Consider the following 17513-nt stretch of genomic DNA (forward strand, 5'->3'; position numbering starts at 1 on the left):
AACTGACTAAGCCACCCGGGGGCCCCCAAAATTCACTCATCTTTCAGTTTGGACGTTTAGAAAATTTAGAAAAACTGGATTGAGATCGGTATTTTTCAGGAAATCTTTTCAAGGACAGCACAAATTAAGCAAATGAGACTGCAAAGAAAATTTAAAATAGCCAAACTGTTGTAGGCATTTCAGAAAGAAGCACACAGAACTGATACTCTACTTACCATCAGCAAAAGATGGCTCCCCAAGGGATTTCACATTCTGAAAGTACAGCTGCCTTTCTTTAAAAGTGTTCCAGAAATAAATACTCCATACTTTTTGTCTGTTGTACTCACTGCTCTGTCTCTGGCAGAACACAGTGTATGTTCCACCTAACACATAGTAGATTCTCAAAAGGATGTGCTGAAAAAATGAACTCGATCTTTTGCCTAATCCTTGCTGTCTTATGCAGACTTTGCCTCATTACGATAGCTTAAATGTTTCAAATAATTGTTTTAAGGGGGTCAGCAAAAATGGTCAGTAGGAACCCATGCCACAACTGCAAGGAATTATGGGATTCTTTTTTTTTTTTAAAGATTTTATTTATTTATTTTAGAGAGAGAGAATGAGAGAGAGCACATGAGAGGGGGGAGGGTCAGAGGGAGAAGCAGACTCCCTGCCGAGCAGGGAGCCCGATGTGGGACTCGATTCCGGGACTCCAGTATCATGACCTGAGCCGAAGGCAGTCACTTAACCAACTGAGCCACCCAGGCGCCCCGGAATTATGGAATTCTTGAAGCTGTGCTTAGGTCAGTGCAGGTCAGCTGGTCAGGCCAAACTGGAAGAAATATTTCTTGCCATCTTCACATCTAAGAACTTTCTTCCTGAAAATAGCTGGAGGAAGCTAAATTCATCTTCCTTTCAACTACAGAAGGAAACGAAGGGCCAGAGCCTCCATGAATAATTTTAACCCTGGGGTCTCAGGGAAAAAAGCAGAGCTGGACTTCAGGCCAGCTAACAGAATATGCAGAGACTGGAGACGGGGCCGGTGAAGTGGTAGCCGTGATATATTCACTGCACAGGGTAAGAGGACGTACAGCTCGACGCTTAGTATGGGAGGAGTGCCTGTATCAGATGCTCCATAGGAAACACCATGGTGTCTGCTAGGATTATCACGGATGCATTCATGACAATGCACCCATGAGTCACAGGGAACCAGAACCCAAATCCTGTGATGCCTTTCTCAGGATGGTGAACTGCAACGAACTGGGTATCACCAAAAAAAGACAACATTAGCAACTGAATCAGCCAGCAAGTAACTTGTGCTTCTTCAGAATGCTCTCGGAGCATCCACTAATTACCAAACAGAGCTCAGCTTTGATGCTTCTGTATGGCCTCAAGAACTACCCCACCCTCTCCCAGGTGAAGCCCCGCTGGTAGAAGAGTGCTCAGAAAGAGACACTCTGAGAGAAAAAATGGCCACCTCTATGCTCAAGAGGGGTGAACGGACCTTATCTGAATCCCTCTCCAGCTGGTGTCTACGTATGTACGGCATCGGCCTTACCTCACTGGTCACCTCATCTGTCTCCTGTCTGTACCCCTACTGCACAAGACCCTCTTGTCTGGCAGTTCCGTAGCTCCAGTGCCCAGCGGGGGCCCTCACGAAATGCTGAGGTGAGCAGAATGCATATGCACCAGAAATGTGTAGTAGTGGGAACTGGAGGGGAGCCGTGCCGAGGCCACTGCTCAGCTACCGTCCAGGATGGGATCTGAAAAGACGCCAAATACACCACTACTTAAACTGCCTTCCTATCCACCAAGTAGTGGTCGTGAGTAAAATCTCACAGAAGCGAGGCCAAACCATGTGAAAAATTTCCAACTCTGGTGCTGCAGTTCCTCTGCTCTCGCTGTGATCCCTTGAGCATACCGAAGAGGCAGACGTCAGAGACCGCTTTGGGATTTCCAGAGATACTCCAACCCCAAGCAAGCACTATTCTGCTGGGCCCCAAAGCCGTTCTGATCCAGAGGACTCCCTACGTTTTTTTAATTCAGGCCCAGTACAAGAGTTTTGAAATAACAAGCCTAGGAAATTAATGCAAAAACAAGGTCTGCCTCTCCAGGCTGTCGAAACCAACCGTCTCGAAAAAGCACATCTTTTACTGTAAAATCATTTCATGACTTTCTGTCTAAAATTCACTGGCTCTTCTTTCTATGCTATTTAAGAAGGACTTTTCTTAAATTTCCCTTTCCAGTGACCATAAGAGATTTTCTTTTTCACTGCAAACAGTGGAGGCTGAGACAGACCTTGCACTCACAGGCAGCAGCTTATGCATGCAAGTTTGTTCACCTTCCTGGAAGCTTCCATCAGCTTGCACAGCCTTAAAATCTATAAATGACCGGGCTGTATTTATTGGCTGTAACGTGGACAAGACTGCCAGTTTTTTCTCCTTAAAGCACTAGCATTTTAAGTATTCATTTGAGACTCGGACTGTTGGGCAGGACCACTATGAAAAAAAAAAAAGTAAGAATTTCTCTCAATTTGTTGACTGACTCCTTGTGAGAAGTGGCCAAAAGAGTGGTTCTCAGAGGAGGAAAGAAGACTTTCAGAATGACACGTCACCAAGAATTACAGAGACAAGATATGGGAGGGTTTGTCACTGTGGTGTATAGGGGCTGGGCACAACGAAATTCTTTAATAAGCATTTGAGTAACTGATCACTCCCTGGGTTGGAGCAAATTCTGGTGAAGGCTACTCTGAAAGACACAGAGTCTTTTACTTTAGCATCCTGGTTGCAAAAGAACGTGGAAGTCTAACTTCACTACAACTAAGTTCACTGGGATAGCTGGATTCAAGTAGAATCACTGGACTTTGCTGAATACTGCTTGAAACATATGGGCCATTCCAATGGGATTTGGAAGTATGTTTATTTTTATAAGATTTCTTAATGCTCCTAAGCCTGACCATGTACAGATCTTCCTCAACTTCCAATGGAGTTACATCCTCATAAACCCATCGTAAGTTGAGAATGCATTTAATACACTCAACCTACCAAACATCATAGCTTAGACTAGCCTCTCTTAAATGTGCCCAGAACATGTATATTAGCCCACAGTTGGGCACCGTTATCTTACACAAAGCCTGTTTTATAATAAAGTGTTGAATACCCCACGTAATTTATTGAGTACTATCCGGAAAGTGAAAAACAGAACGGTTGTCTAGGTACAGAAGGGTTGTACACGGATGGGTTGTCGACCCTCGCAATCGTAGGGCTGCCTGGGAGCTGCGGCTCATGGCCACCTCCCGGCATCACAGGCGAGCGTCACACCACATAAAGATAGCCTGGGAAAAGAGCAAAACCGAAAGCATGGTTTCTACTGAATGAGCATTGCTTTCTCACCACAGTAAAGCCAAAAAATTAAGTCAGACCATCACAAGTCAGGGACCATGTGTACTCAAAGGCAAAGCCAGAAGTCAAGCTGCTCTTAATTTCCAAAGACGAATGAGGAGCCAAATAGAAATTACCTTTTTGGAAAACTGGGAAGTGGGGAAAGATGGATAGCAGAGCCTTGGCTGGGGAATGGAGAGGACAGAAAAATGGCACTGGATAGCCAGATTTATGATTACCACAAAAGTGGCATGAGGACATAGGATTTTGAATCAGGAGACTCAGATATTTTTCCTGGTTTTGCAATACACAAGTTGTGACATCTGTGGAAAATAATGTATTTCTCTCAGGACCTTGTTTCCTCTAGTAAAAAGCTGGAAATAATAATATCTGCCTGTTATCAAACATAGCATTTCCCTGATATTCATTATTCCCTTTCCTGGCTTTATTTTTCTTCATAGCAAATATCCAGTGATTTTATTTTACTCCCTTTCTCTTTCCACTAAAATGGAAGCTCCATGAAGGAAGAGATTTTGGCTTCTTTTGTTCACTGTGGAAACTGCAGACCCTAGAACAGTGCTTGGCACATCACAGGTGCACAGTACATTTCTGTTGAGGAGTGAATGTACTCTGCCCTCATTTCAGGGTTATTGTAATGATCAGATAAAATAATGAACGTGAAAGGGCTTTGTAAACTGCCAAGTGTGATGCTTTTAACATATTTTTGTGGTCGCTTATTGTCCAAAAACTATACTCTGCACCATGCCCTTGAAATATCATGGCAGTGGAAGAGGATTTTCAAAAGAGGATCCCTCTTTGTAACTGATACCTATTCCCCATAGTCAAGCCTGTGCATATTCAATGACATAACTAGAAAATTCAGTCAATTCAGTGGGGGGGAAAAATCAATCAATATACTGTCTGACAGTTCTTACCCTAACCCACCAGCTAACTGACTGACCTTTTCACTTTTCAAACAATTGTGTTGATGTCCTGAAGACAAATCATGAGTTTTAATCTGGTCTTGGCTTAAATGACATGGTAAGAGTTTTTTCTAGGAACAATTTTTGTTAGCAATAATATATATAATAACATAAAGTAAATTGTTAAAAATAATATAAAATATATAAATAACACAAATAATTAAAATTCTGAGGCTAAAATAATACGTATAAGACAGCTGGATAAGCAAGAATCTCTTACATATATTCTAACCAGCTTGACTGCTCTGTGTAGAAGGATTGGAAAGACTGTTTATACTCTCCAAGATCTATTGTGTGTAATGGTTTCTAGGTTTTCTGACTGACAGATCAATTTAAATAGCAGTTCCTAAGGAAAAATCCAAATGCGGTTTGTGTCCAAATCTAAAAATTACATTAAGATTTGTTACACTTAGCCAACTGTCCTACAAATTACATTTTGCCATTTTCAGGAAAATCCATGCATTTGTCATTTTTTGGTTGATTCTAGTGTTTGTTTAGTAACTTGACAGGGGACCACAAACTTCACCTCCCAAACTCTGTTAGACACTGAATGCTGGAAATGATGGTGGGGCCTTGGTTACAGGCAGTTTTGTTTGTTTTGCTTTTAAATTAATTTAGTTATAGATTCTGTTAAAGATTTTCCATTTGGCAGAACAAATTCCCTTGTACAAATTTTGTGGAGGGGTTCTGCTATCATGACAAACTCCTCTGAATTATTAAACCACAGTATGAATCACCCAAAGAATCTATAACCAGATACTGTTTCTGACTTTCACATGACCCTTTTAGTTTATAAGCTCAAGGGTAAGAGCTGCAGTTTTTTTACACACTGTGAAGCTCTGCAAAAGTGAATGGCTGTCATCAGAGTTAGCATCTAATCTGCTACTTTTTCATCCATCTCCTTTTAGAAGTTCATATTACCACGGTGGGTAAATGCAACCATCTCTCTCCATTTCTTAGCTTTTTGGAGGTTTCTGTACTTTATTTATTTTTTTTTTGAGTCCATTTTTTTTTAATTAATATATAATGTATTATTTGTTTCAGGGGTACAGGTCTGTGATTCATCATTCTTATAAAATTCACAGCGCTCACCTTAGCACATACCCTTTAATACACAGTTTCTTTGAATTGTTACCTAATTAACTATCCTAAGCCCTAAGAATTTTACTGATTAAAAAAAAAACTTTAATATTTTGACATTCTGTGTGTCTTTTCACAGTTTTTTACTTTAGAGATGACTCCTTTTAGGAAATATTCAGCATTAAAAAAAGGAATTTATAATTCACTCATCGGAGCGGAGAATTTATTAAATCAACAGTCTTTCATTTCCTTGCTGTGAAAGGCAGACTTTGTTCTCCTTGATGAATTTACCTATTATCTCGCTCTTTGCCCAGAAGGAATTCTCAGTATCCACTTTACGAGATAGTAAGACCGACAGGTAGAAACATAAACAACATAGTAAGTGGAAAATGCTGCACCACTGTACCCAACTGAAATTTACCTAGGCCAAGAGACACTCCACAGTGACACTTTTATCTCTGGTTTATGTAGTCTCAACAACCTTATTCAGAATTGCATTCACTCAGATGTAGACAATCCTAGCAATATTTAAAAATTTCAGTTAAAATAATTAAATACAGGATGTCAAAGATACACTTACCTCCTGTTTAGTTACTTTGGATCCATCCTTGCCCTCTGTATTCTCCGGAGACTAGAAAGAAAATATTTCAGTGAATTGTATTTAAAAGGGAAAGCACACATTTGAGGCAGATTTGAAAAAAAATAGCTATTTCAATTCACAGAACCACATAAGTCAACAGATATTTTGTGGAGAAAAAGTTAAGTTTGTAAGAGGATACATTTTACACACATGCACACGTGCGCACACACACACACAGCATTTATCTGCACAACTGCTCCAATCTTAAAACAGGAGTGGTGCAAGAGCTGATATGAACCCCTGTTTTTAATGTGCACTCACCCTACGTCATTTTCATTGATTTTTGATGATTCCACCACTAGTTAAAGAACAGAGACTCAGTGGCCAGGGGCAGCGGTGCCAGGAACCACCACACGTTCCAGGAACTTTGTTTCTCTAAGATGAGGGCAGGAGGCTAAGAAAGCTCAGCCTGAGCACAAAAGCATATTTTTGTCCCATACTCGCCTCGCTTTGATTTCTAGCCCGCTTCTTGATATGACTTGACAAATGTGTCATGGATTATTATTCTTTATCAACTCCAGCATCTCTACTGAACTCCCAGCCTTGGCCGGACAGCCCAACGCCAGGCCACCCCAGCTGATCTGTTTCCTGATTTTGACCCACCCCCTGGGGCAGCACCTGTCACCCCGGTGACAGCTCAGATCTGACTCCTTTATGTAAGTACAACAGTACATACAACTGAGGGAAAAATATCCTTAGATGTAGGTGACACACTGCAGATCCCAATATATTTTTACTGGCTAAAGGCAGTAAATAAGATGAAAACGATTGAGCTAATTAGAAAATTAAACTATTTCACATATTTTAAAACCATATAAATGTGGAAGGTGATTACCCAATCTCTATGACAGGTGGGCAGAAGATATGAATAGAGTTTCTGGGAGAAAAAATACAAATAGCAAACTGACATTTGGCATACTGCTTGGCTTGAGCAAAATGAAACGGCTATGTGGTAATGCCTCATCTGATAAAATGAGGAAAAAATTTTAAAGATAATAAAACCCACTGTTTGGTGGGCCTTGTGACGCTGTAAATTAATATGATATTTTCAAAGAACAAACTGGCAATCTGAGAAAGAAACACAGGACTAATCATATAATGATCCAGTAATTCCAGTTTTGGAACCAGGACTCAAAGACAGACTGTAAAAATACCGTTTTAGTTGTACCGTTTTTAATAAGGAGTAACTGGAAACCACTCACATGATTAGTAAATAATAGAGAAATATTTAAGTAAACTATGTAATTATTAATGCAATGGGATTAAAAATAGTTAGGCTGTGTGAATACATAGAAAGTCCACATAAGATAATGCTAAGTTAAAAAAAAAAACAGTTTATAAAATAACATGTAAAACATAGATCAGAAGTAGATAAAGTCTTTTGGAAAGTCAATAGCTTTTCTTCAAGGCAGATGACCTAGTAAACCTTCAGTTCTCCCTGAGGCTGTCCACAGCCTCTCTCTCTCCACAGTCTGTCAGTTCACCTCTCTCCAGAACCTCGCATGTGCATGGAGTTCTTTTCTTTTCTTTTCTTCTTTCCCTCCCTTCCTTCCTTCCTCCCTTCCTCCCTCCCACCCGTCCTTCCTGATTTATTTATTTGAGAGAGAGAGAGAGAGAGAGCGCACGCACCCGCACAAGCGAGGGGAGGAGCAGAGAAGATGGAGACATGCATGGAGTTCTGTTCTTTTTTCCTTCCTTCCTCCTTCCCTCCCTCCCTTCCTTCCAGATTTATTTATTTGAGAGAGAGAGAGAGAGAGTGCACCCACACAAGCGAGGGGAGGAGCAGAGGGAGATGGAGACAAGCAGACAAGCAGGGAGCTGGAGGCAGGACTCGATCTCACGACCCAAATATCATGACCTGAGCCAAAACCAAGAGTCAGACACTTAACCAACTGAGCTGCCCAGGCGCTTCTCATGATGGAGTTCTTGTTTACCAAATGAACCAACCATTTTCCCCTCTTCCCTGATACCTTCTCTATCATGAAGGGAAACAGAGCTTCTCTTTTCTGTTCCCCACTCTCTTGCACAGGAATTTCTAATTCACAGATCTTGCTATACCAGCCGGGCAAGTTGGAGAGAGCAAAACCTTACAAAGTGTGAGCATATGAAGACAGTCCATGTATGGACCATTTGACTTTGCTCAATTCTATGCTACAAACTCGACCCTCTGGCCACAAATGAGATCCTCTGTCAAGAAGTGCTGGGCTCTCGGGGGCGCCTGGGTGGCTCAGTCGTTAAGCTTCTGCCTTCAGCTCAGGTCATGATCTCCAGGTCCTGGGATCGAGCCCCTCATCAGGCTCCCTGCTTAGCGGGGAGTCTGCTTCTCACTCTCCCTCTGCCTCTCCCCACTGCTCCTACTCTCTCTCTCTGTATCTCTCTGTCTCAAATGAATAAATAAAAAAAAAATTCTTTAAAAAAAAAAAAAGAAGTGCTGGGCTCTCATTCACACCTGTTAGGCCAGTTGGTACCCCAGTTCAGTCTGGGGTATCCTCCACCTGTAACTGGTAGGCATTTAAAGAAGTAGCACACAGTTATTCTGATGTTAACTGACGTTAAAAAAGTTAAAAATGGATGTTAATGACATAATTTCCAATATTCTTCTATGCAGTGCATTATTGACAGCAATATGATTGGGGGATCACTTTCTAAACACTGACCTAAGTCAAATGCAAATAACTGGAAAAAAAAAAAAAGAAACCTGGAAAGATGCCACACACACAAAAAACAGGTATAACTGAAAATGTTAATGGCTTCAGATGAATGAATGTAAGAGTGGAAATGTGAAGAGTTACAACTCAAGGCAAAGCTGGTTTCTCTGGCAATCTCTCCATAAGGGCTTTCTATTAACAAGCACATAACAAATTTAGAAACAAGCCAAATGATCTTTACCCTGGGATCAGTGTGGTACTGTAGCATGAATGCAGGTCAGGACAAGGGCTTGAATGCTGGCTCTCTACCTAGAGTCTCTTCATCCGTGAATGACAGATGATAATGACATTGAACTCCCAAGCATCATGCTTAAGACCAAGTGAGATGTTAGAGCATTTTATAGACAGTGAATTGTTATACAGATGTTATGCAACGAAATATGTATCTTAATGAGTCTTTAAATTATCAAATGTCCAATTATATTCAACAGAACCTTAAAGGTGAACACATCCAGATTCCCTGTAACCTTGTCATCTGTTTTTGAACAGGGTAACATAGAGTAATTTCAGAAGGACTTACCATTTCAGACTGTCTTATCACACACCCTGTCCACCTTTAACACTTAGCCATGAGGCTGGGGACAGGAAGGAGGGTATGGTATGAAGGGATTGAAACAGAAGCCCAAAGTTTTTGTCCCAAGAGATTGTGAGGAATAAAGACAAAGGGGGAAATGGGCATTGGGGGTGTACACTGATGATCTCAGACGTCCTTCAACCTTCTAGCGGGCTGATGGGAAGGATGAGGTGAGTGTGAGGAATTCCAAGGCAGAAGGGTTCTCGTCTCACTTCCCAGGACAGAGCAGGCTTGTGCTAATCCAGTTTGAATCCAGAATGGTCAAGAGGGTAGAGAACCATAGTCAAACAAAAAGGTCTCATTCACATACATGAGGCTACTTCAGTACCTGAGTGGCAAGGGTAGTGAATTGAGAGCCAGGAGGGGGGTGGCAGACAAACATGGTGGCCAGATGGAAGGCACAGCAGGGATTCTAGAAGTCTGGAGTACCACTGAGAGCTGATCTGAGGGCAAATCAGCAGGAAGGTGGATCACTGAACACCTGGTGACCAGATGGGGACAGAGAATCGGCCACGAAGGCATGAACTTTGGCAAAAATCAACAGGTAGTTGAACTTGTTTGAATTACAGATTCTGAAAATAAAAGTAGGCTCATTGAAATAAAAAAGAAAAAACCCTCAAAACATAAGCTCTAGACCAGGGACAGAAGAAATAATAAACTATCATAGACTGCTGAGTAATTAGCTCAGAGTGCAACAAAGAGCAATAAAGTAATGAACACTATGCAAGAGAGGTTAGCAGACACGGTTAATTGAGAGGCTCCACATATACCTAACAGACAATTCAGAAGCCAGGAACAGAGGTACTAGTAGCAAGGCAAAGATATGGTGGCTGAGAATTTTCCCAAATTGAAGTCATGAGTCTCCAGATTGAAAGCTTATGCCAAGGAACAAACTGGAAACAAAACAAATAAATACAATGAAACATGAAGTAGTAAAACTATAGTAAAGTGAGAAAAATCTTAGAAATTATCAGTTAAAAGATGGATTATCTACGAAGAATTACTTCTCACCAGCAACTACAAATATAAGAAATATGGAGTAATGTTCAAGTAGTTGATGGTAACTATCAACCTAGAACCTTATACCCAGCTATCATTTAAGAATGAACGAAAAATAAAGATATCTCAGAATACAGATACTTAAGACAGTTAACCATCAATAGAACCTTCCTTTCAATGAGGACCTGTTACTAATGGATCAAATTTAGCAATTATAAAAATGAATTCAGATGGAAGCAAAGTATATATGAATTAAGTATGAAATACTGGTAAATCTAATTAACTATTACTTGTAGATAATACCTATTTTTTTTGTGTTTAAAAAAGCTTCAATAGAAATCCTAGACCAGTGCTGTCCTATAGAAATATAACATGTAATTCCGGATTTTCTAATAGCCACATTAAAAAAGTATGAAGAAACAGATGAAATTAATTTTAATATTTAACTGAATCTATCTAAAATTGTATCATTTCAATGTGTTACCAATTTACAAATTATTGAGGTATTTTACAAAGCTTTCTGATACTAAATCTTCAAAATGCAGCATGTACTTTACACTTAACATAAGCACATCTCCACTCAAATGCTAGGTTTTCACCGGAGTACCTGATCTATATTTAGAGTTCATAAAGTTTATAGTAGTTTCACATATCCAGGTTGTTCCAAACGTATTTAAATTTTTTCAATAACTTAATCTAATACAAGTTTTTGAATTTAAATTGATCAAAATTGAAATTTAAAAAATTCAGCTCATTTTTTTTTTTAAAGAGTGCTTAACTGCCTCATGTAGCTAGTGGCTACCATACTGAACAGCATAGTTCTAGACCATAATAACCACAAAAAATGAGAGCAGAATGAATAGATGAGAAGTTAAAGCATGCTAGAGTCCTGGTTTTGTTCTGAGGATGATACAGACACAGAATCATTTTAGACTTTGTTAAAATAAAATTTAAAGGGGCGCCTGAGTGGCTCAGTCGTTAAGCACCTGCCTTCGGCTCAGGTCATGATCTCAGGGTCCTGGGATCGAGCCCCGCATCGGGCTCCCTGCTCCGCGGGAAGCCTGCTTCTCCCCTTCCCACTCCCCCTGCTTGTGTTCCCTCTTTCACTGTGTCTCTGTCAAATATATAAATAAAATCTTTAAAAAAAATAAATAAAATAAAATTTAAAGATAGCCCTTAAAATTTTTAACGTAAGGAACAGAATCTATAAACTTCCAAATCAGGAGGAGTGGAATAAAGCACATTTTAACAAAAAATTGAGGAAAGAAAAGGACAAATAATAAATAAAAACCATAAAATAAGTCCTTAGAAAAAGTCCAAATACATTAGTAATCACAATATACCTAAACAAATAATACTCATCCATTTTAATGTCAAGTGACAGAAGGAGAAAAACCGAATAATATATGTATATGATTCCACTTCTACAAATTTTAAAACATGCACAAATCAATATTAAGGATTTATATATGACACACATTTCATAAAAGTATAAAATCATGGACTGGAAGGATACACAACAAATTCATGATAATGGTTACCTCTAGGGAGGCTGATAAGGGATGGGAACAAGGGGATGTTTCTAAGGAAACTTCAACTTTATCTGTAACATTTTATTTTATTTAAAAAATATCTGAAGCAAAATGATAACATTAAAATTTGTGAAATTTGAGAGGTGGGTAAATGAATATGTTATATTATTTTCTGGATTTTTCTGTATTTAAATTTTTTCCAAATAAAAATATTAGCAATGTTGAGGAAAAAAAAGACTAGAAGCAAACTTGTTCCATCAAGTCTAGTTTAACTGTGCCCTAACACAAATTCATGACTAGGTTTATCCACAGCATTTTCTGCACTTCTTAAGTGACTTATAAATCTGGTTTATATACTGCCTCTTTCTTTTCTGTTCAAGACATATTCATAATTGCTTCAACTGGGTTCACAGGAAGGCACTGGAGTGGGCAAGATGGTTAAGCCAAGAGCAAGACCCCATGAATGCGAACACTCCTTGGGCTAGTGTAGGAGGAGAGCTGACAGGGGAAGGCTGGATTCCTTCAGCAGCTGACCAACTGTACCATCCCCATTCTTTCCCTACACAGACATGCCTGAGCCCTGCACATGAGGACGCAAAAATGTACTAAGGGGACACAACCATTCTCCTGAAGACTAAACAAACCAGAAGTCCTTATCAGGAAACCAAGAAAAGAAACTTGGAATTTTTATTCCACAGATGATCCATAAGGAGTCAACAGGAAAAACTGCCTGATTGTCTTCCAGTAAAGAGCAGTTACCACCAGATAGAGGGGCACACCAGGGTAGTGGTGGTGTTACACCAGATTTTCTCCCTCCAAACTCAGGAAGATATCAGAGAGGATGGGAAAGTCCTTATACCCTTCAAGAGTTGCTTGGGAACAATTCAAAGGGCATGAGCCTGTGGATTATCAGTGCAGAGAAAGACACTGACCGTGTGGCCGACAGCTGGGACATGTAAGGCTAGTACCTGGCTTGCGCCATCGTTCTAAGCCACACAAGACAAGAAAGGGGAAGGCTCAGGATTCTTGCAACAAGTGCAGGGCCTTATATTAAAGATCCAAAAATTCTTTATTGGTAAGTGTCAGCCCTTAGAGATTTTCTTCTAAGATTTTAAGTGACAGGGATATTGCTTTGTAAGTTAAGTGAATTACTTGAGAGCCTAGAGTATGTATGAAATTCAAGTAACCATTTTCCAGCAGCCATAGAACAAATCCAGTCTCAACTCCTGGGTTGTCCATGCTAATGTGGGAAAGCTGGGAGCAGATACAACAATGCACATAAACCAATAATTACTTCTTTTAACCTGGGGAATGCATTACTTTGAGGTGATTCTTCTCTAACTTGATCGCCAATATTTTTTAAGCCTCTTCATTATTATTTAAAATTTCTTTAAAAATTAATTTACATTTTCTGTTACAAATCCAAGGCTGGAGAAAAGAAGCAGTCTAAGAGTGAGCTGGCTAGCAGAGGAAATATCCAAATAACCCACCCAGAGAAATGTGCATATAACGAACTCTGCTGCTCTTCTGCTAAAATGAATATATAACTCAACTATTTGATTAACACAGTGTTAATTTCCACCCCAAATGGGGGCACTGCCCATGAAATTCTTTTTTTTTTAAGATTTTATTTATTTATTTGACAGAGAGAAACACAGCGAGAGAGGGAACACAAGCAGTGGGAGTGGGAGAGGGAGAAGCAGGCTTCCCTCGGAGCAGGGAGCCCGATGCGGGGCTCGATCCAGGACACTGGGATCATGACCTGAGCTGAAGGCAGACACTTAACGACTGAGCCACCCAGGCACCCCTACCCATAAAATTCTTGAGGTTTTCTAAATAACAGGTAGTTCTCTTAAATTCAAATATTCCATGACACATGAAATGGACACATGAAACAGACACATTTAAATTTTTATTTAAGCCACCTGGATCATTATTTAACATTAGCATGGTTGTTTTTCATTCATTCTGTAGATCTGTTTGGGATCCTCCAATACTGCATTACTTTTTAAAATAATCTTTAAAAACCCAATACTTAGAATTGAGAGATCACGTTAAGAGGGTTAATAATCAAACTAATGTTAAATTCCTCTGCTACCTCCTTCCTTGCTTATGTCTATTAATTTCATCAACTTCTATAAACCCAAATTCATTTACTGAGGTCACGTCAGGCTAGTATGTCTTCCCACAATGTTATTTTGTTGTTAGAGATAAAAGTAATTGAGTTAAAAACGCTGTTGTAAAAGACTGGATGAACTGAAATAAACAGAAACTACCTTTTTTTCCTGAGGGATACCTTTAGGGAAAATATCTCACATTGTATTCAGGTATAAAAGGTAACAAAAAGTAAAAGAAAAAGCCATGTTCTAGGATGTTCGGTGAAATTTTATTAGCGTAAATATATATAATGCAATAATGGAAGTTTAATATGAAATAAACGTTAAACATTTCACACATCTCTTTGGTCTGAATTGCCTCTTCCACCTGAGTTACGTTTTTCGTGTGAGTGGTTTTGTACAGAAGGGAAAGCACCTGGCTGAAGTCAGAAGCCTGAATTCCGGTCTGGCTCACATCTCACTTCCCTCTGCCCGAGTTTCTTCACAAGTACAACTGAAAGATGATGGGCCTGAAGATCTCATTTTCCTGACTTACTTAGCTGCTCGTGTACTTATTAATCACACTACAGAAGTGTCACTGTGTATATTATAGGGATGCCTATAGGTACTGGGGTCTTGGAAAAGGACAAAACAATGGATCCTAAGTAATAATAATAATAATAATAATAATAATAATAATAATAATAAATAATGTATATATTGCACTTACGTGCAAGGCAATGATCTAAATTTTTAATCCTCACCACAATCCTGTGAAGTTGGTAAAGTAGCATCATGTCTGTTTTATAAATGAGGAATTGAGACCAGAGAGGTTAAGTAATTTGCTCAAGATTACCTAGCTGGTAATCTTGCCGGTAAGGGGAGACCTAGGATTCAGAGCCAGGTAGGCTGTCTCAGAGTTCATTCTCTTAAGCACTACACCTCTCAGAGTGGTTTGTGTTAGTTTTCTGAATTTCAAAATTGGCTGCACATCTAGGATGCTAGAAGAGCAAAAGGTTTCCCGACTGGGAAATATTTTAATATGTAGATCAAGTGGAAGAGCATATAATATGCAGTGGAATGTTTCCTATCCCCCCTCATTGGTGAGCCTCTTGGAATAATAAACAATTCCCCATTAAAAATACTCTATGTTGAGATGCACAAAAGTACCATTCTGGGTTTCTGAATGGTCACATAGATAAAAGTATTTTCACCTTACTATTAAAACTAAAGACAAAACACCAAATAATTTCTATTAGTTTTTATAGCGCTTGACATTTTTCAATGACTTTTACTTGTTGTATTTGGTCCTCTCAACAGCATAGGAATATACATGGGTGACCTTAATTAACATTCCCATTTTACAGACAAAGAATAAAAGTTCAAAGAGGTCAGGTGACTTTCCCCTAAAGAGGAGGTGGAGTCCACACTAGATCCAAGTTTTCCAACTTTTATACCAGGGATCTTTCCAGATGGTTACTCTGTTTTCCTATTTGCCCAGATATGAATTAATTTCTAGCAAATGGTAAACACAGTTATGATGTTCCCTGCATTTTTGCAAAACTGATATTCAGTGAGGTCTGATGTGATTGACATGTGACCACAAAAAGGGGGATAAAAAAATTAAAAATTGTGGGCGCCGGGGTGGCTCAGTTGGTTAAGCGACTGCCTTCGGCTCAGGTCATGATCCTGGAGTCCCTGGATCGAGTCCCGCATCGGGCTCCCTGCTCTGCAGGGAGTCTGCTTCTCCCTCCAACCCTCCCCCCTCTCATGTGCTCTCTCTCATTCTCTCTCTCTCAAATAAATAAAAAAATTAAAAAAAAAATTAAAAATTGTAATTAAGAGGAGGTAAAGGAAAGCAATGAGAAGTAGAAAGAATATAGTTTTAAAAAATGTATTCCATGGAACACATATAGAACTTCAGAAGGAGTCTTCAAACTTCACATTTTGATCACCTCAAATCTTTGGTATGTTTATCTCCCACATACACCATGCTTAATACTCATGACTTCCCACAAAGTAGAATTTAACTAATTCTGTCCAGTATTGTAAAAAAAACACAGCTTATACCCAAAAAGAAAAAAAAGAAAGAGAAAGAGAGAAAATAAAAATAAATAAGAAACCCAACACTTCTCAGGGTAGACTTCGCATTTATCTTTGCATGGGGTCAGAATAATCAAAATATAATTTTAAAATAAAATCACCTTACAGTATACCTCTTAAAAATAACTTTTGTAGGGGCGCCTGGGTGGCTCAGATGGTTAAGTGTCTGCCTTCGGCTCAGGTCATGATCCCAGCGTCCTGGGATCGAGTCCCACATCGGGCTCCCTGCTCCTTGGGAGCCTGCTTCTCCCTCTGCCTCTCTCTGTGTCTCTCATGAATAAATAAATAAAATCTTTAAAAAAAAATAAATAAATAACTTTTGTAATTAAACATTAATCTTGGTAATCCAGAACCTGAAATAAATTCAGTCCTAGGTCCAAAAGATTTTCTAAATTATAAAGCTTTTATTCTTATTCTTATTTGAAGAGTTCTAAAAACAAAAGCACCTGCTCATTTTTTTAAATGACGTCAGGTAACATAATATTTACATTACAACCTCTCAATATATTATATACTATGCCAGGGTACTTACGTGTTTCTGATCACAGGGGAGTATCCCTGTTATTCTCTATAGAACAAATTAATGAACACAATATATCTTGGAAATAGTAAATCCAGCAGTTTATGGTAACTGGAGAAAATAATTGAGTCTTAGACTCTCGATACTCAAAGATATCAATACTTAGGTGAGGACATTGTGCATATACGTATTTTGTATATGACCCTACGATCCATTAGTTAACTGAAATACCCAGAAGGCTTCATGGCAATGTGCCTCTCCAATGGAGCAGATGCCTGGACCCTGACACCAACCTTAGGGCATGATCACAGAGAGTGATGACTTGGGTAAGTTGGACTGGACCTAGAAAAAAAAGGCATCAGCCTAGGTCTTAATAAAGACAACATTTAATCAAATGAACACTCGCGTATTTATATAACTCTTGATTCTTCCTTGTTTCATTCACTGGGCATTTTAGTTTGAGTAAAAATACATGAGGTTCTCAGAAATAAACATTTATGGGAAGTACTGTGGTATAATAGTTAAGAGCAAAATTCTTGGGTAAAAGAGGTTGGCTTAGAATTCCTGGTTCTATTACCTCCTCGCTGCGTGACCTGCGGGGAATTCCTTCATCTTACTAAATCCTAATATTCTCTTGTGTGTATGAGAAAAGCCGTAGGGCTTGGCAGTTAAAACCACAGGCTCTGGAGCCAGACTGCCAGGACTGCAGTCCCAGCTGGGCCATTTCTTATCACTGGGGCCTTCTTTAAGATGGCAGTTTGAAGAGTACATATACCTTACTGGGTGGTTGAGAGGATTTTGTTCATTAATGCAAAGTGCTCAGACAGTGCCTGAGTTATAGGAAGCCATCTAAATGTTATTTATCGTGGCTGTCATTATCGTATCTGTGAGATGAGAATAGCCTCATATAACTGTTATGAGA

General features: G+C 39.3%; 1 protein-coding gene across 8 annotated transcripts in view; it reads right to left on the minus strand.

Moving 5' to 3' along the window:
• Nucleotides 1-17513, minus strand: part of HMGN3 (high mobility group nucleosomal binding domain 3) — a 31723-nt gene that overhangs the window by 5999 nt on the left and 8211 nt on the right. For all 8 annotated transcript variants that reach the window (XM_045867138.3, XM_045867136.3, XM_045867134.3 and 5 more), the window contains exon 2: nt 6000-6050. In XM_045867138.3, the coding sequence (XP_045723094.2) occupies nt 6000-6050 (51 nt within the window). The remainder of the gene's footprint in view (nt 1-5999; nt 6051-17513) is intronic.

Source organism: Mirounga angustirostris, unplaced genomic scaffold (genome assembly GCF_029215605.1).
Source record: "Mirounga angustirostris isolate CCGP_5_RB_7025 unplaced genomic scaffold, mMirAng1.0.hap1 SCAF_8, whole genome shotgun sequence".
Taxonomy (NCBI): domain Eukaryota; kingdom Metazoa; phylum Chordata; class Mammalia; order Carnivora; family Phocidae; genus Mirounga; species Mirounga angustirostris.